Source organism: Orbicella faveolata, unplaced genomic scaffold (assembly GCF_042242905.1).
Source record: "Orbicella faveolata isolate gen_17 unplaced genomic scaffold, um_ofav_v1 contig_35, whole genome shotgun sequence".
In the NCBI taxonomy this organism is placed as follows: Eukaryota; Metazoa; Cnidaria; class Anthozoa; order Scleractinia; family Merulinidae; genus Orbicella; species Orbicella faveolata.
The window spans coordinates 7,957,501-7,977,500 of record NW_028301564.1 but is presented as its reverse complement, the minus strand read 5'-3'; the positions used below and the strand labels follow the sequence as shown (position 1 = coordinate 7,977,500).

At 38.8% G+C, this 20,000-nt stretch overlaps 1 protein-coding gene and 3 non-coding genes across 4 annotated transcripts in view; 2 read left to right on the top strand and 2 right to left on the bottom strand.

The window, feature by feature from the left end:
- Positions 1 to 1,554: 1,554 nt before the first annotated feature.
- Trnat-agu (transfer RNA threonine (anticodon AGU)) lies at positions 1,555 to 1,628 on the bottom strand. The gene has a single exon. It is a non-coding gene; the product is annotated as a tRNA-Thr (tRNA).
- Positions 1,629 to 3,329: 1,701 nt separating this feature from the next.
- Trnav-uac (transfer RNA valine (anticodon UAC)) lies at positions 3,330 to 3,402 on the bottom strand. Its single transcript has one exon. It is a non-coding gene; the product is annotated as a tRNA-Val (tRNA).
- A 13,836-nt stretch (positions 3,403 to 17,238) lies between these two features.
- Trnap-ugg (transfer RNA proline (anticodon UGG)) lies at positions 17,239 to 17,310 on the top strand. Its single transcript has one exon. It is a non-coding gene; the product is annotated as a tRNA-Pro (tRNA).
- Positions 17,311 to 17,893: 583 nt separating this feature from the next.
- LOC149102910 (uncharacterized) overlaps positions 17,894 to 20,000 on the top strand; it is a 2,173-nt gene continuing 66 nt past the window's right edge. The window contains exon 1 of the mRNA XM_089273660.1: positions 17,894 to 20,000. This exon is cut by the window's right edge and continues 66 nt beyond it. Coding sequence (XP_089129786.1) covers positions 18,676 to 19,959 — 1,284 coding nt within the window. The 5' untranslated portion in view covers positions 17,894 to 18,675 and the 3' untranslated portion in view covers positions 19,960 to 20,000.

Genomic DNA, 20,000 nt, shown 5'->3' with positions numbered 1-20,000 from the left:
TGTTAAATGTTAATTTACTCTTTTGTATTCTCCAACGACAAAACCATCGTTTTAAACTTTTCTATTCTTTTTGTTGTGTGTCGTTTTTTATTGAATACTACTGCCTTTGTACAAGAACGTTGTCAAAAGTTTGGCCTAATGAGGAACAGCACCCGCTTATTGGCTTTGTTTAAACTGATTTGGCCTTGTTCTTTAAGATGTATGTATATATTGTTAACGTGCTTTCTCAAATGATGAGGACATTTTTGTTGAAATATAGTTATCCCAAAATTATTTATTAGAAGTTGTTTCCCATTTATTTTCTAATCATGTCTCGTCAATATCAGTAGCTTATGTTCTAAATAACAAGGAACTAGAATGAAAAGCAACATATTAAATTATCTGTTTTTCTAAAATGAAATTCTAAATACATTTAGAAAAAAAATAAAACAAATCACCAAGTCATGCCTCTAACATTGTTTTTTCAATAGTTATAGTATTTTGTATATTGAACCAAATGCTTACGGTTTGGGGAATAAGCTCAAATGGTAGAGCGCCCGCTTAGCATGCGGAAGGTACCGAGATCGATACCCGGATTCTCCAGCAGTCTTTACTTTACTAGCTAATATGCAGCTTTACTTTTTTTTGAAGGCAGATTTTTTTCGGACCATTGTTGTACAAGTAAAGGTTTGTAAACTTTTTATTTGGATAATTTGCTCTGGCTATCAGAGAAGATGAGAATACTCCTATTAAAAAATTTTCCGCTGTCACTCTAAAACAACGTGGACTTCAATCGACCAGCGGTAAACAGGCAATACCCAGAGCACCTTTCGGTATATTTGTCGCGCGGTACTCTTTTACGCTTTGTAGCGCAGCCTTTCTCAAAACAGCTGTATGACACAGATATCACAAAGATTCTATGAAGAATTACCCTTTTCTTTGCGACTTGCTTTATTGTAACCTGGCAGTTAAAGGTTGAATTTCATCTTTTAGAACTGAAATTGACGCCCTCCTTTGGCACGGAATGGTAAGGAAAGGTTAAATGGCCGCACCCGGGCCTTGCTAGCCCACACACTGCAGATCTAATCCCAGCCTTCGTTGTATTAAACAACTGAGAGTATTTTTCTTTTCCATGGATGGGATGCTAGTCCATCGTAGTTATCCGCCCACACTCCCAGCCCCCCACTTTGGAGCGAACTACTTTTACAGCAATGAAAGAAGAAAGAAATATAAATTCATCAAACGAGACAAGTCGACCAAAGAAATGTCGCTGAACTAACGGGACAAATGTAATCCAGGGCGTCTATTTACATTTAAGTAATTTTGTGAAAGCGCTTTATACTCTGATAAAACATGGGTTTTTGACCAATCAGAGCGTGCGCAGGGTCCTATCTATATTATAATGGTCATTTATTCGCCATATAATTCTTGAAATTTTCCACTCGACTCTTGCGTAGATCTTAAAAGTAAATCCATCGGATAACACAACCAAAAAAATTCCCAGTGGTGCAACATGTGAAGCTTCGTTGAGCAATTTTCGAAAGTAATAAAAAATTAAAAAGTGCAACATTTGTAAGGCACCGATGGGATTTGAACCCATGACCTCCTGTTTACTAGACAGGCGCTCTAACCAACTGAGCTACGGCGCCCTATATTAGATAACCTCGTGTATTATTGTTTACTTGTTTATCTTTTAAAAATAAAAAGAAAAAAAATTATAAAGAAAAAAACATTGTTAATACATATAGTACTAAGTTGGTGACATGTCCATTTCATGCTTGGTAATTTCCAGCAGTACTAAGATAGCTCAATACCTCTTAGGGTGTTCAGCCTCAAAAGGTCCACAGCGGGAGCTTTCGTGTTTCCTTTCAGCGTATTGAGCCAAAAAAATATGACAGGAGATAATGTGTTGTTTTAGAATTGGTACTTCTTAGGGGTCCCTCGGGGACCACCTGGGCTTTGATTGGGCGTTTGAAAGGCGGGCTCCGAAAAGTTCCAGAGGTCAAATTCTAAAAATAAAAAGATACCAGAAAGGGTTAATTCCTAGGGTTGGTATGGGAGATGGACGCTCCGGGTCATGAGCTCCTGATCTTGCTTTATTGACGGGACGCAGAAAAATAATCAGCGGAGTTGGACTGGTAACTACGCGACTACACAGAACAATAACCATAATAACAAATGTTTGCCAGGGAGCATACTTCATCAAAGGTGTTCTTCATTGGGGCCCTGCAACTGTTCTCAGATAAGTCTACACATTGTGCAACAACATTTATACAAATCTCAACATGGAAAAACATAGTATTAATTCCAAGTTTGAAATGAACTTTTCTCTGCCAAATATTGTTTAAGTGGGCCCAACTTAGTCAACTTGTGAGGTTCCTTAAAGAACAAGTTCGCATTTAGCGACTATAGTTTCACGCGCCTTGCAGCCGCAAGATGGCAGGATTCGATGTCCCGTGGAGAGAAATCTCGAATGTTTTTTTTAACTGCCGGCTTCCTACCTTTTTTTTAACTTTCTATCTTTATTGCTAGCAAATATCATTTTTTTTTTTTGTTTGTTTGTTTTCTTTAACTTCCTAGCTTGATTTTCTGTTTATTTTTGGACAATGTGGAGATAATTGTAAATAAAATCTGTTTCTGGAAAGAAAAGTAGGGGTCACCAAGCTCGTTAAATCCAAGCAAAGCTATAGCAGTGGCCATCTGCCTTATCATTGTTCATTCTAGTATTTAGCGCGCGCACTTGATACATGACGTGGCTCTCTCTTCATCCTCTCCTGATACCGGCGAAATGTTTAAGCAATCTGCCAAAATACTCTTCACCCTCAAAGATGTTCTCATCATGTTATACGATAATAGGGGTTAAGGTTATGGATTGCTTGTAATGGAATGGTCAATGTCATCATCTCTCTTTTTCGCCAAATCTTATTAGCAAAACGTATAAAAGAAATTGATTAATTACTCCATTTAAAATACCCTGGAGAAAAACAAAAACAATTGAAAAGTTTAAAACGATGGTTTTGTCGTTGGAGAATACAAAAGTTGAAATTGACTAAAATTGCAATCAACCGTCAACTAATTGCGAATAGATTCTTGGTTTCTCCGACTAAAACTCGTACATTTCTGGTTACCAACCCACTAACAATCAATAACATAAGCTTTGTTAAGATCATAGCTCGATAGCATTTTTTAGGATATCGATCTTAATATGAAGTTGCTAAGAGATGAAAGATCAATGGAGCTGAGTTACGTCGACACCTTTCGTTTTTTTTTCCTTTTGTTTTGTTTTTGTTGACTCAAAATTTTGTAAGAGGTGGGTAGCAAGATTTAGTTTCATAGGAAGAACAATCATGTGTTTCCGGCTTGGCTCGAACCGGCGACCTTCCGCGTGTAAAGCGGACGTGATAACCACTACACTACGGAAACTGGTTACGAATGAAAGCTGCCATACTCAGTGGTGTGCCAATCAGGAACTGGTAGTTTCTAGTTTTTTGATCAAGAAGACAGAAAAAATAAGTCTACGAAGTACAGCAAACAGTTGAACATTTGCCTACTTCTCACGATGCTCAAAATTGAAGTTTTTCAAAAACAACGCTACCCTGGTTTTAGCGTTAGGCAGTGGATCTCAATGGGGTTAGCCGTCAAATGGCCAAAACATTAACCGTCAACCGTCAAAACCGCAATATTTTTACCGTCAACCGTCAAATGAGCAAGCCAATATTAGCCGTCAAATGTCTCAGATATCCTTAATTAAGAACTAAACGATTGTCTAGGGGCAAGGTATGCTGTTTATAAAGCAACGTTTTAATATATCACAAAAAGTATGCTTATGTTCAAGTCCTTCAACTTCTAGTCACGGGAGCAGGCGATTAATGCACGCGGCGGTAATAAAGGTGATGTAATTACGTTAATAAGACAAACATTTGAAGAGTAAAGACGCAATATTGAATGCACAAATTATAGTACTAATTGGATTATTCAAATATGGACAAATTTGTATCCTTTTATGAAAAATTGCAGCCTAATTTGCTTCAACCATCAAAAAACCAATAATGATAACGATCGCGATAATAACGGTTTATTTACATCACACCCGCGCAGTGGCTGTTTGTTTGACAAGACCTACTAACATGCAATGCAGCTAAAAATTGCGCTAACAGGATGGACTCTTGACGCTAACTATACAGAAAACAATTATCAAAACAGAAAGAATCGTCCCCGGGTGGGCTTGAACCACCAACCTTTCGGTTAACAGCCGAACGCGCTAGCCGATTGCGCCACGGAAACTTACATGGACGGTGTTTGTACGATTTTCATCAAGTTAAATTGTGTGGATGAAATTTTAACTCGCGTAAGGTTTCTGCTACATTATTGTATCTTGCTCGAATGACATGAAAAGCGAAAAACCAGGGAAGTTGGATAGTAACTGTCTTAGTCAATAAGCCAACAAATAACTGGTGTTATATAGTACCAGTTCAATAGAGAGAAGTAGGTTAAGACCTTTTTCAAATGAATATTCAACCACGTTTGGCCTGTTGGTCTAGGAGCATGATTCTCGCTTAGGGTGCGATAGGTCCTGGGCTCGACTCCCGAAGAGGCCCTTTTAATACTCTTTTATTGATAAACACGACATCAAAACGAAACAAGCTACGATGGCTTATGTGACGTCACGAATGCCATATGAAACAGTGAATTACCTTCCCCCTTTAAAAACAAATTTCTTTCATTTTTGTGCAAACAATTCTAACTGACCACAATGAAGCCTCTTTATATTAGAATATGACTTAATCAAGTGTTTCTGTTGGCATCCATATTTTTCAAACCGGTACTCTCCAGCCCCCCGGGGTGGGGGGAAAATACTGGCGGATATGGGCTATATAGGTAAGTACCGCAGTAAAGGGTATGGTTTTCAAGCAGTTTACTCTAGCATAGTGTATATAAATCAGAGCGTTTGGGTCTAGAATAGAGTATCATTATTCACGAAACTGACCAGTTGGTTGAAGATTTTATCTAACCTAAGGAAACCAGGAATTGCCACTCATAAATATAAAAAAATAAAATCAGCAAGTTTAAATTTTTGCAACTCGGCCCCAACAGCGTCGATAGATGACTATCATAAAACACTACTGGATATTTTTAAATGGGGTCCCAGCGGAACATCCCTGCCCAGAAAATCCTAAAGTACCCCCCTCCCCGGGTTTTCAGGTACATATAGTAACATTATAGACAAAGGTAAATTTAATCTAGCCCTTTTGTTTTGTAGCGATCAAAACAAATATATAAAAACAGGTTTTTAATTGAAATAAAGGTCAAGAATTAGGAAAAGAGAAATCAGATAAATCAGATAAAAATCTCAAGATAGTATCTTGAGATAGTATCAGATAGTATCAGATAGTATCAGTTGATTTAGTTAAAAGAAATATTGGTCCGTGTGAGGGTCAAACTTACGACCTTGGCGTTATCAGTACCACGCTCTGCCGACTGAGCTAACGGACCAGACACATTTACCTCAGTGCCGTCTTTAATTAAGTTATACTGCCTTTGTACAAGACATTTACCATAAGTTTGGTCCGGTGAGATATAGCAAACGCTCAGTGATGTCAGTTATTTTGATAGTCCATTGGGCGGTGGCCAGCAGATTATTGCTTCTATGAGATACTTTAAGAGGCGCCCTCTGTAAATTTCAACTATGGCCATTTGGACCAGAAAAAGTCAAATTCCTCAAACTTCCTGAGATGAATGGTCTAGATAAGTGATTCACAAAAATATAACTTTCAGTTCAATTCGATTCGTATTTTAGCGCTGGGGCCAACATCTTGGTTTTGCCCCTCTGAGAGGGCTTTCAGCGGCCATCTTAGGGCACATTTTTAACAATTTGCCATACAAAGAAAACGATATAAATCCAGGTAAAAACCCTTTATTCCAGACAAGCAAATGTTTCTTGTTACATTGAGAGGCTGTTTTAGCAATTTGATCATCATCTGTTTTTTTTACAGAATTTTAAATTTCTTCCCTTTCGGACTACTCATGAAGCGCCATAAAAAAAGGCGAAGTTTAAAGGAAAATATCGCCAAAAGTACATCACTTGAGATCCCAAAACTACCCTCCACTTAAAGAGCAATGTCTCACCTGTAAAAACATGCAATAAAATTTTGGGGCAGTTAAAACTGTAAAATGTTACAAGAAGAAGTTTCAGCTGTGCTTTTATCAACAAAGACCGCCATCCTAATTAGCATAATAACGTGAAAATAATGCTGCACAGAGAAAATAATGATATATTCCACTTACCTCGCGACATGTCGACAACTGGATGTTCCACGATGCCTCGTGTTATATTTCCTGTATGTTTCAGCCACATCTTCGGTGATTAGTGCACGAAATCACTCTCAGACATCGCCACGGTTAAGCAGATTTCAACTCTGCGAAGCCCGCTTCATAACATCTATCAATATTATTTGTCTTCCGTCTCATAAGCCGCCGTTTACAAGTAGTTTAACAATTTGCTGAGATCCTAACTGACCCAGAAGTCTGTTAGCAGCCTTTAAAATCCTCCTCTTAATCGAGGACTCTCAGCAAGAACTCGTTTAAGCTCAGTTCTGTTTTGATATGTTGTGCACCCGCCATTATTCCACAGATTGCGTTACATTTGACAAATGCACATTCCAACTGGGTAGGGGTAGGGTGGGTAGGAAGTGAAAATGTAACCGACATTAAAGCCATTTTACGCATTTCTGTGGCTTAACTAGTAACTGGCTTTCCCAGAATGATTTGAACATGAACTTCTGCTTGCAGGCACTTTCTAGGTTATTTTTGCAGGGTATGTGGGTGTGTGTGTGTGTGTGTGTGTAGGGGGTGGGGGTGGGGGGGGTGGGGAATCGTGTATTAAAAAAAAAAGAAAAAAAGAAAACGAGAGACAGTATCAGGTTAAAAGATTATGATCTTTGTATCTTGATCAGCTTTATTAGTTCATCAATGAGGCCCCAGTTGTGTCTTTCGCTGTCGGAAGTGCCATCAAATTTTGCAAAAGACAGCAGACTGACGAATAGTGCGCAGGAAGTAATGGTAAGCGACGTTTTATTGAAACTCCTTACATTTTCCTAGCCGTTTCACTTTTGCATCAGAAAAGAAAGTGCTCAGAAAATTACTGAAGGGCAGTTAAGCACGGTGCCTTCTTTTTCGTGGGCACACGGTCTGTGCATTACGTAAAGCATGGTTTAAACGCCAGGCGCGCGCTTGAGTTGGAACTAGTGAGGTAATTAACTACCCTACCAAGCGTGCGACTTTAAAAAAAAATCCTACTGTGGCCGAAAGAAATTTCGCCCTAAATACGAGCCTGTACTAAAACCGGGATTACCAGAAAAGTAGCATATCGCTAAGCACTAACTGTGAACTGCTTCCAGCTGAAAATCTAGCTTTTATCGTATCCGTAGAAAAAATCCTACTGAAATTCAACAGTAGATGGCATAATGGGCGCAAAACAACTGCGAGAGACGTCAATGTTTAACTTACTTGGGAAGTAACAGGAAAAAATGTAACGGACACCGGCAAAGTTTTCGAAAGGATGAAACAACTCATTTAACTTTTGAAAAAGGGGTGATTACAGCTACATTGTATGGTATGAATTGGAAGTGGCAAGCCTATTCAACAATGCATTAGTTTTTGGCTGTGAGGAAAAGTTATGTAGACTGTATTTTGGCTAAGCCAGAGGAGTGCTGTCCAGGGACGCTCAAAGCGCTGTTGCGACGATTGTGTTATTAAACACATATCTAAAGTGGTTTTTATGTTACCACTTACCACGTAGTTTAAAGATGTTTTTTTTAACATGTTTAGTTTTGTGCATGTAAAGGCGAACCTTAGGAGAATCTGTGAGAATCTGTTTTACTTTTTTTCAGAAAAATGCTACCGTCAGCAGTAGCTAATTATCTCGGAAAAATTAATGACTACCCTTAGTTTTCTTTGTGGATTCTAATAACCCTGGCTAAGATCTACTCTTTCCACGTTTTCTTAATCTGGCGGAAACACGTTTGTATTTTGTAGGCACCATTCGTTATGAGCCTGAGGCACCCCACAGCCGCTAATGTCGTTCAGTTCTGTGATGGAGCACAGCTGCATTTCTGCACAAGACTAGTTATCAACGCTATGCAGGGCGCTTTAAAATACCCGCATCTATCAAGCGAAGCACTAATGTTGACGCTTAGCTTTTTAGAGACATTATATTATAGATGCGTTTAAGGCACACAAGTTGAATGAGTCATAAGCAGTTGAATGAGTTGACTGACACTTGTCAAAAATATCTGCAGCTTGATTCTCAGCGGCTGTTGTGTCTTCTCGGAGGGTCTTCTCCTGTCTGTTTCTGAGCTTTTAAGCCATTCTCGAGAGGAAGGATTAAACGTGGCAAGGAGTCAGGAACTCATCACAGGTGAACCGCCTAATTCTGGCCTCATCTTTTGAGCGCCTGATCTTTTGTGCTACAGTAATTGCTTCGACTTTTATGGCCGTCTCCTGACACGAGAAAAGCTTTTCTTCAAGGTAGTTTTTTTTTGTATTTCATTGAAACGAGTGGCCTTTTTCGTCACTTTCAGGGCCCAGCCTTTAGGTTTAATTTCTTCAACAGCGACTGGAAGAGTAGAATTTGCTAGAACAGGGTGAACACCACGATCGTGGCTATATCATATTTTGGCCTTGTCAAATAGGGTTTCCCTTTCAGGAGCAAGTCAACATGAACCGTACTGTAAATTGTACTTCAGTAATTTTCTGAGCATTTCCTTATCTGAGGCGAAAGTAGAACCGCTTAGAAAACTGAGGAGTTTCAATAAGACGCCGCTTATTACTACTTCTTGCGCACTACTTGTCAGTCTGTTGACTTTCGCAGCATGGCATTTCGGGCAGCGAAAGACATAAGTATAATGCTGAACAAAACAAAACAAGTAAGAGGCTTTTTATTGGAGTTCTATAAGTATTCTATTTGTAATAAATGAAAATTCTCGGCAAAAACTAATGGCTGTCAATGAGATTAGGATAGTTGTTTACAAATATAGTGTGGAATGTTGTGCCTCGATCTCTTTGCAGACACAAAGGTTGTCATGTAAGAAATTCGTGTTAAACGGTACAGAATTCGGGACACATTTAATTCTCTGTTTATTTCTCCAGCCCCGTCTTTATATATCTATTCAGTGTAACAAGTGTGGGCTTCAAAATTACTAACAAGGAGCTGCGTTACCTAACCTCAAAACCCCTAAAATCTGATACAAAACTTTCATATTCCACCGTGATATAAGTACTAAGAGTCCAGAGTAAATGCTTATAGCAGTTGACATACTTTTATTTTATCCTGAATAGCAGACCATTGTTGAGGTCCCATAGTGGGAGAGGGGGGGGGGGGGGGGTGTCGGTGTGCCCTTTATCCTCTTAATTTTTGTCCTAAATATCTTGTATCCTGTTAAATCCAGCTCAACGATTTCCTACTCAATTAATGTCCTGGTTTATCTGATCTAAACATACTCTACCCCATTAATATTTCCCCTAAATTTCTTGCATCCTATTAACTTTTTACGCAAATATCCAGTATCCTGAAAACCCCTAATAGGGCCTCACTGATGAACTGTTAAAGCTGATCAAGATACACAGATCATAATCTTTTGACCTGATACTGTCTCTCGTTTTCTTTTTTTCTTTTTTTTTTTAATACACGACCCCCCCCCCCCCCCCCTTACCTACCCTGCAAAAATAACCTAGAAAATGCCTGCAAGCAGAAGCTCATGTTCAAATCATTCTGGGAAAGCCAGTTACTAGTTTAGTCACAGAAATACGTAAAATGGCTTTAATGTCGGTTACATTTTCACTTCTTATCCACCCTACCCCTACCCAGTTGGAATGTGCATTTGTCAAATGTAACGCAATCTGTGGAATAATGGCGGGTGCACAACATATCAAAACAGAACTGAGCTTAAACGAGTTCTTGCTGAGAGTCCTCGATTAAGAGGAGGATTTTAAAGGCTGCTAACAGACTTCTGGGTCAGTTAGGATCTCAGCAAATTGTTAAACTACTTGTAAACGGCGGCTTATGAGACGGAAGACAAATAATATTGATAGATGTTATGAAGCGGGCTTCGCAGAGTTGAAATCTGCTTAACCGTGGCGATGTCTGAGAGTGATTTCGTGCACTAATCACCGAAGATGTGGCTGAAACATACAGGAAATATAACACGAGGCATCGTGGAACATCCAGTTGTCGACATGTCGCGAGGTAAGTGGAATATATCATTATTTTCTCTGTGCAGCATTATTTTCACGTTATTATGCTAATTAGGATGGCGGTCTTTGTTGATAAAAGCACAGCTGAAACTTCTTCTTGTAACATTTTACAGTTTTCACTGCCCCAAAATTTTATTGCATGTTTTTACAGGTGAGACATTGCTCTTTAAGTGGAGGGTAGTTTTGGGATCTCAAGTGATGTACTTTTGGCGATATTTTCCTTTAAACTTCGCCTTTTTTTATGGCGCTTCATGAGTAGTCCGAAAGGGAAGAAATTTAAAATTCTGTAAAAAAAAACAGATGATGATCAAATTGCCAAAACAGCCTCTCAGTGTAACAAGAAACATTTGCTTGTCTGGAATAAAGGGTTTTTACCCGGATTTATATCGTTTTCTTTGTATGGCAAATTGTTAAAAATGTGCCCTAAAATGGCCGCTGAAAGCCCTCTCAGAGGGGCAAAACCAAGATGTTGGCCCCAGCGCTAAAGTACGAATCGAATCGAACTGAAAGTTATATTTTTTTGAATCACTTCTCTAGACCATTTATCTGAGAAAGTTTGAGGATTTTGATTTTTTTCTGGTCCAAATGGCCATAGTTAAAATTTACAGAGGGCGCCTCTTAATATCTTTAACAGGTATTCAAATTTGCAAATTAAAATTTGTTTGATAGTTGTAGCTTTTCAATAAAAATTCATTCCACACACGATATATAGCCTCAAGATCAAGTGTATAAAGATATCTATGGGGCCTTTTATTGAACACTGCCGTGAGCAGCTTCATTGTATCAGAAACGAGCGAAAAAGAACAATGCGTGGTTTGGGTGAAAAGATCAGGTCAGGGTTATTTTCCTCCTCGCGCGCTCTCCAAAATAGGCTCACCGAAGCAAATGTAAATGGTCTGCTGCACAAATATTTTAAACCATGAAAATTTACTTCAAACTTTTTAAAATGGGCTTGCTTTATTTTTCCATCTGTCCCTTATCAAAACAGAAAAGGAATTTTAAACTGCTTTTTAAAAGAGCAGTATAAACATGTTAATAGAGTTGCGTTGGTTCTCCTATTAGCGAAGCAAAAAGCTCTGCATGGTGACAGCACGTGTTATTCTCTTCACACCCTGTTTCCAGAGCAGAAATAAGAAGATTGAAAATTAACTGAAGACAGCGATAGCTTTGCTAAGAATCTGCGATGAATGAATCAATATTACTTATTAAACACGATGGACTTTAAGTTATAAGATTGTAATTCCATGTCGATGTTGCGATAAGAAACCTATGTAAAAATTTTCCCAAAAATCCACTGTGGGGAACAAGATGGCGACTGGTGCATTTGCTAATAATTCTTAGCGTCAATATCCCTAATAAACGCTCCTGAAAAATGCACAGAAAACTTCCTAAAGCTTTAAACCTAGCGTACACAATGAATGTAATACAGTGACAAATGTTGCAAACATATTAATTTATGCCTACTTTGATAATCCAGGTACGCCATGCATTCAGTGTGGTAAAATGTACAGCCGCCATTTTTTCCCACTGTGGATTTTGGCGTACTGTTACAGACGCCATGACACCTTGTGTCCAAGAAGCCGCACTTAAGCTCCGCCACCAGTGAGCCGGCAGCTCATCTTAAAAATTTAAGCAAATAATAATCGCATTCAATAAGTATATTTTTAATGAAAATCTACTTAACATTGAAAGTATGGTGCGTTCACGGTTTCCTACAGAAAATGTCAATGCACGTTTTAAAATTATAACTTGAAAAACAAATATCTAATGACAAATTGATTAAAAAAAAGTTGGAGAATCCGAATAACAGTCAATACCGATGATGAGTAATACAGTAATTTTGTCGCAGGAAGTTATGGCGCACTACCTGCGTTTTATGAGCAGATAGATGAGGAAAAAAGAACTGCAAACAAAAAAGACAAAAGGACAAAAAAAAAAATGTTATTATGGATAGCAAACGCATGCGAAGCGGGCGCTCTACCATTTGATCTAATTCCCCATGGTACGGATGCCTTAACTGTTGCGAGGTTATTTTGATAAACTGCTCACCAGTTTTTATCAAGTGTTACCGAAAATGAAAGAGGAGATTTAAATACACCACATTAAAGAATTTAGAACATTTAAAAATACTTACTGCTGTTTGTAAAACTTTGAAGAAAATAACTTGCCAAATAATATTAAAAAGTCACTCTTGATCTGAATTTTGTCTTTTGGAGCAAAATAATATCATCATATCGATCCCGGTGCCTCCCGCATGCAAAGCGGGCGCTCTACCATTTGAGCTAATCACCCGATTGTTACATGAAAAAACAGAGTTTTAGATAAAATAAACTACTAGTTTTGGAAGAATTTTTGAACATTTTTAAGCATATGTGGCACAAGCTATTGTCATAATATTACAACAGAAAAATAACTACTAAATAATTTAACTGATGCAGCAAAGTGTGCTATTATACTTTAACATCCCTCAATTATGGTTAATTTACTTGTCAAGATTACAGTTACTCGAGTATATTTTTACCCTCAAAATACAAGATGCCATAAAACAGTTCATAAAGAAATCGAGCATGCAATCATAAAAACACTGCCGAAGTCAAACAAAAAAATTAAAAAAATGTTTGCGGCCGGGCTTTATTTGAGAAGATCTACTTACATGTATTACAACTAAAAATTATGCAAACAGGATGGATGGATGGAATCCTGACACTAACTATACAGAAAATAATTACGAAAACAAAAAGAACCATCCCCGGGTGGGCTTGAACCACCAACCTTTAGGTTAACAGCCGAAAGCGCTAACCGATTGCGCCACGGAGACTTCCATCGAAGGATTTTGTACAATTTTCATCAAATTTATTTTTGTGGATGAAATTTTAACTTGTGTAAGGTTTCTGCTACATTGTATCATGCTCGAAAGACATGAAAAGCGAAAACCCGGAAGATTTGGATAGTAAATATCTTGGCCAATGAGACAACACATAACAGGTATTACAGTACCAGTTTAACAGATAAAGGTAGATTAAGACCTTTGTCAAATGTTGTCCAACCACGTGTGGCCTGTTCGTCTAGTGGTAAGATTCTCGCTTTGGTGCTAGAGGTCCCGGGTTCCGTTCCCGGACAGGCCTTTTTTAATACTCTTTTGTCAATGAAAACAACATCGCAACGAAACAGACAATTTTACGGTGGTTTTTGTGACGTCACAACGGCCATATGAAACAACGGAATACCTTTCTTCTTTAAAGAATCACTTTTGTTTTTGCGCAGACAATTCCAAGTGACTACTACGAAGCCCTTCTAGATTAAAATATGACTTAACCAACTGTTTCTGTTGGCCGGGAAACATTTCCAACGACTTCTAGGAAAATATTAAACTAAAGTAATTTTGATCTAGTTCTCTTGTTTTGAACTGATCAGGGGGAATTAACTAATGAAAAAAAATAAAGGAAAAGAGAAATCAGAGTACAGTCAGTTAGAAATCTGAAAATGGTATTTTCCAGCTGGTTTACTTAAAAGGAAAAGTTGGTCCGTATGAGGGTCGACCTCACGACCTTGGCGTTATCAGCACCAAGCTCTACCGACTGAGCTAACGGACCAGACAAATTAGTCTCGGTGCCGTTTTTTTTAAAGTATTACTGCCTCTGTACAAGGACGTTATCAGAAGTTTGGCCTAATGAGGAACAGCACCCGCTCATTGGCTTTGTTCAAACTGATTTGGTTTTATTCTTTAAGATGTATGTATATATTGTTAACGTGCTTTCTCAAATGATGAAGACATTTTTTGTTGAAAGATAGTTATCCCGAAATTATTTATTGGCAGTTGTTTCTCATATACTTTCCAATAATGTATCAGTAGCTTATGTTCTAAATAACAAGGAACTAGAATGAAAAGCAACATATTTTATTAAATTATTTGTTTTTCTAAAATGAATTCTAAGTAAATTGTTTAGAAAAAAGCTTAAAACTAATTACCAGCAGGTCATGCCTCAAACATTGGTTTTTCAATAGTTATAGCAACTTGTATATGCTTACGCTTTGGGGAATTAGCTCAAATGGTAGAGCGCCCGCTTAGCATGCGAGAGGTACCGGGATCTATACCCGGATTCTCCAGCAGTCTTTATTTTACTAGCTAATATGCAGCTCTAATTCTTTTTGAAGACAGATGTTTTTCTGACCATTGTTGTACAAATAACGGTTTGTAAACTTTTTATTTGGATAATTTTCTCTAGCTATCAGAGAAGATGTGAATACTCCTATTAATGAATTTTCCGCTGTCCCTCTGAAACAACGTGGACTTCAATCGACCAGCCGTAAAGGAGCAATACCGGAAGCACCTTTCGGTATTGGCGCGGGGTACGCTTTCAGTTACGCTTTTGTAACGCAGCCTTTCTCATAACAGCCGTATAACGCAGATAACACGAAGATTCTCTGAAAAATTACTCTTTCCTTTACGACTCGCTTTATTGAAACCTGGAAGTTAAAGGTTGAATTTCATTTTGTAGAAGTGGAATTGACGGCCTTCTTTGACACTGGATGGTAAGGAAACGTTAAATGGCCGCACCTGCGCCTTGCTAGCCCACACACGGAAGAGCTTATCCCAGTCTCCGTTGTATTAAACAACTGAGAGTATTTTTCTGTCCCATGGATGGGATGCTAGTCCATCTTAGTTATCCGCCCCCACCCACCCCATTTGAGCTGTGAAATGCATAAATGAATGGATTTACCTCAGAACTTATAAAAAGCAGCAATAGCCCAAAAGCCCGCACGGTTTGGCTAACCAGCCGAAAATAGCGAAGGGCAGTAACAACACTGGCAGGTAAAACACACGCCCCGAAAAGAGGAGTAACTGTCACCGACATCTTCAAGAGTTGTTTTCGTTGTCGCATGAGTTCTTTTTCTGGGATATTGCTATCAGGTGTAACCGCACTTATGTGATTGAGCGATTTAACAAGTTTACTGTAGCAAAAGCTGATAACGAGAAAACGAAGAGTGAAAATAAAAATTATGTAGAAGATAATGTGAGTTAACTCTGCGTTCTGACTGTACGTCTGTCGGCAAGCTGCTGTCTTGAACTTGTAGTTTGTGTACACAAACAATGGTGTGTTTAAGGCAACGGACGCCATCCATGTGCCAATAATCGCGTATCGAACCGTTTCTCGCGTAAGCTGCAACATCCGTAGAGCTCTTACTACTGCGTTATAACGTTTTATTGCTAGGATTGTAAGCGTGAATACCGAGACAACCGTAGCAGTCAGAGGAACGTTGAAGCCGACAAAGAGCATACAGAGAACAGTTCCAACAGCTCCATCTGGAAGGACCCTAATCATTGGGATGAGGCGAAAACCACAAAACAGGAGACTTGTAACATCGGCAGCCGCTAGATTTGTCAACAAATAATTCTGAGCGGTTTGAAGCGACTGGGTTCTCTTGATTATTAACAGGACTGAAATATTTCCAACGATTCCAACTCCGATAACTACTGACACCGACAAACAAGTCAATAACTTGTCGATCGTAAAATAAAGTTTTCCATTTGGGGCTTTCTTTACCAACTCCACTATTGTCCCGTTCGTTGTAGAATTCCCTGAAATGTTTAAAGACATTCTCTTTCTCAGATTCGTTACTTGGTAGCGATTGAAGATCTGTTGAACGTTGAAGTTTGTGCCAAAGCAAATGGCTAGTAACAAATTAAAGTAAGCCTTCCTGAAAGATGTCATAAAGGCAATCAACCTTTAATGCAAAGGGGTAATTAATTTTGTTGTCTATAAATGACAGCAAACGCAATTTAAAAATATCGAATCGTTCTTCGGAGAATGAAATTGATTAACAATGAAATCTTGTGAAACGTTTTAATCCAGCTCGGTAGTTGGTACAGCGATGGCAGTTTTTATATTAATTTTGCTTTTTCCAGAGAGAGGAAATTAATTGAAAATGCGCCGATCGTAATCACTTAGTATTTTTTTCATAGCGCGAAAGATTAAAACAAACAGCATTTAATCCACGTGTGGGAATCAGTTTGTGTTCAGACTGCCATCTGCTGCTTCATATATGAAGGGTAAATGTAATTACCGACTGATGTTACAGAACGCCATTGATTTGAAAATAGCGTAAGGTTCAGCTTACTATTATATGCTGTTCTTAACTAATTTATACCGAGTTTTAGGTCTTTTAGGTTCAGTTCCTATTTGATGATGATGGACAGAAAGTAAAGCTATTTTATTATTTTAATCATGCAGACGCTTTAATTCACTAAGGTTATGTTCCGCTAGAATCACGATTTTAATTTTTTTGCTATGTAGGTGAAAGCCAAACACCACACAGGTCCGACTGAGGTTCTCCCAAAGGTGATACTTTTTAATTGCATAATCTGGAGAATCCAGGTATCGATCCCGGTACCTCCCGCATGCTAAGCGGACGCTCTACCATTTGAGCTAATTCCCCAGAAGCTCTCGATGCCAAATTGCTAAGCGGTTTCTCAATGTCACTGTACCCAATCTTTCGTATTACAGCTCATACTAATTAACAACGAAAATAAAGAGCGTGGTGCTGATAACGCCAAGGTCGTGAGTTCGACCCTCACACGGACCGTCTTCTTGCTTAAGTAAGCCAGCTGAGATAACACTATCTTCTGATTTGTCTCTGATTTCTGTTTTTAAACAGAAGTAAACTCACCGACCTATTTTGCGCTTAGAACAGAAAATTCTACGGTTAAATAGTAGTACTGTTGAATTTGATTGGTTAGAAATTACAGATTCAGAAACTTATATGCTATATAATATATGAAACATGTTTCGTGCGGTAGCGTAAAAATCCCAATAATTCCGGCCCATGCAGTACCTGGCTTTTCTTTTTTTGTTTTTAGTTGCACGTTGCTTTGATTAAAAAAGAAAGAAAGAAGAAACAACAAAATATGGCGACACAATTCATAAGTTGATCCAGAAAATCTCACACTTTAACTTTTTTGATGTTACTCTACGTGAAGGTAGTAACGTAGTATCTATTTATTGTTCTGGCCTGTTGGTCTAGTGGTATGATTCTCGCTTTGGGTGCGAGAGGTCCCGGGTTCGACTCCCGGATAGGCCCCATGTTTACTATTTTGTCAAAATATTTTACAAGTCGTAACAGCATCGATTTCTTTGGCTTTTTTACCACTGGCTTATTGCATGTGAAGAACTGAACGAACGAGCGAAAGAAGAAAAGCGAAGAAAGTAAGCGAAAAAGATACTTTATTCTTACGCAAAAGCTAGGGCTTGCGTTGAACTGTGAAACTCTCCCTTTGATTTGTTTACCATATACAAAGCCTTCTTTGAACATGTTTTAATAAATATCTGCTGCCCTGGAAATGTCTTTTTTAAATGAGCAAAGAAACATTTCCCTCGCAAAGAAAGCAAAAAGAGAAACACAAATTTGGCTTGCTATTGTTTGCATGCAGTTCTTATCAAAACAGAAAAGGGAGTTTTTAAACTGCTTTTAAAGAAAGCAGTCTAAAAATGATAATAGAGATGTCGTTGGTTGTCCTATTATTGAATCAAAAAGCTGCGCATGGTTAAGCCAGGTTTTCACTAGCAACACAAGCACAAGCGCAAGTACGAACGCAAGCATCAGGGATGACCCAAGTAAAAACGAAATTCAATGTAAACACAACCACAAGGAAAATCATTTGAACTTTCCGCCATTTTGAAAAACTGTTTAGGCGTGAGATGATCTGGATCCAGTGTTTTCATTGGGCAAACATAACCACGTGTAGATAATATCCTTGGCTTGTGCTTGCCCTTGTGCATATGCCTGCGTCAAGGCCGTTTTGACGGTGAAATAAGAATTATTGTGTTTCCACTTGTGCTTGCACTTGTACTGGCGTCGCTAACTTGAACGAAAACCAGGCTTTACTGCACGTGTGACTCTCTTGCCACCCTGTTTCCATAGCAGGAATTAAAGGATTGAAAATTAACTGAAGGCAACGATAGATTTGCTAAGAATCTGGAATTACTGAATAAATAATCCTTACTTATTAAACACGATGGAATTTAAACTATAATCTTGTGGGTTCATGTCCATGTCGCGATAAGAAAACCCATCTAAAAGTTATCCAAAAAAAGATCCAGTGTGGGGAACAAGATGGCGACTGGTACCTTTACCAATAATTCTTAGCGTCAAAATCCCTAAGAAACGCTCATGAAAAACGCGCCTAATGCTTTAAACCTGTAGCGTACACAATTAATGTACTACAGCGACAAATATTGCAAAGATATGATTCTGTCTCGTCATCACTTAGTGCAGGGATCCCATGAGATTGCGTAATCCAGTCCCAGAAGTCTATGCGAATCCTTTCCCGTTCGGCGGTGGACGTGTTTCTGAAAACTCCACAGTTTTCACAGTTTTTCTGGCTTTCTTAATAGAAAGTCAGGGTCATTTCAGATTTTTATCATCAAATATCTTTAAAACCACACCATGCCGCAACCGGCCGTGGTTTTAAACGCGAACACAGCAGAATTGCTGTCGCTCGGCTCAGATGTAACTTCGCTGAACTCACCGAGTTCGTCAGCTGGTTCTATACAGGCCTCTACACAGAACGATACACAAACAACTAAACCAAAGGTAAAATCATCTTCTAGTGGTAAGGCCGATACAAAAAAGGGGCCAACGGCAACTAATACCGGTAAAACTACCGCCAAAGCCCCAGTTAAGCGTACTTCATGTACAAAGACAGGCGCCGAACACCAGCATCAAGTCATTCAAGGTTTGAACGAACTTAAAGACCTCCAACAACAGTCTCTCGATTCGATGAATCACATGATTTCATCGGTAGCATCTGCAGTGCAAGTTATCACTCAGTCTAAGACATCTCGTAAGAGAAAAAGAGATGAAATGAGCGACTCGGAGTCCACGGATGTTGAAGACTCCGCTCATGGGGAAATGGCGGGGAATCCGCTTGATATTTCCACCGAGGTCAACGACCTCTTACAACAAGCTGAGACTTCTAAGCAATCCAAGACCTCGAAAACTGACGAGGATGAAGTTCTTGGCGAGCTCTCTAAACTGTATGAATCAGAAGGAACAGTAAGTGAGCCGATAAATGCTAAATTAGCTTCGCCTGTTGGCAAGATTGTCAAAACAAGCTTATCTGAAGAGAAAACGAAAGAAAAGCACGAGAAATACAACAGGCCACAGAACTGTGAGAACTTGATCAATACAAGAGTCAATCCAGAAATCTGGAGCAAGATTAGATCAAATACCCGTTCTCGAGATCTCAGAATGCAGAAACTTGAAACAAGTCTCAACAAGAGCATGATCCCGATTATCAAAATCGTAGATAAAATGTTAGAGTTGAAGTCTAACTCCAAACCTGCATCTGAGACCGATGTGTCTGCTTTTCTTCAGCTTTTGCTTGATTCTCTTGCCCTTCTTGGACACTCAATAAATGAGGTCAATCTCAAGAGGCGTGAGCTAATTAAACCTGAGTTGAATGATCAATTCAAGCAACTCTGTAGCTCCCAAACGCCAGTTACAAAACTGCTATTTGGTGACGATTTACCAAAATCTGTGAAGGAAATCTCGGAAACCAATAAAGTTGGTGTAAAGGTTTCATCAAAGCAGTCGAACCATTTTCCTAAGCATCAAAAAAGATCAAACTCTTCACACCATCTGAGGCCTTTTTTATGGAAATCTCAAGGATCGGGGAGGAGATCGATTCCGGACCCCAAAAGGAAAGGGAAATCCGAACAACAGCATTAGAGCACCAAAATTGTCAGGTGAGTCTTGATATTGCTGATCAT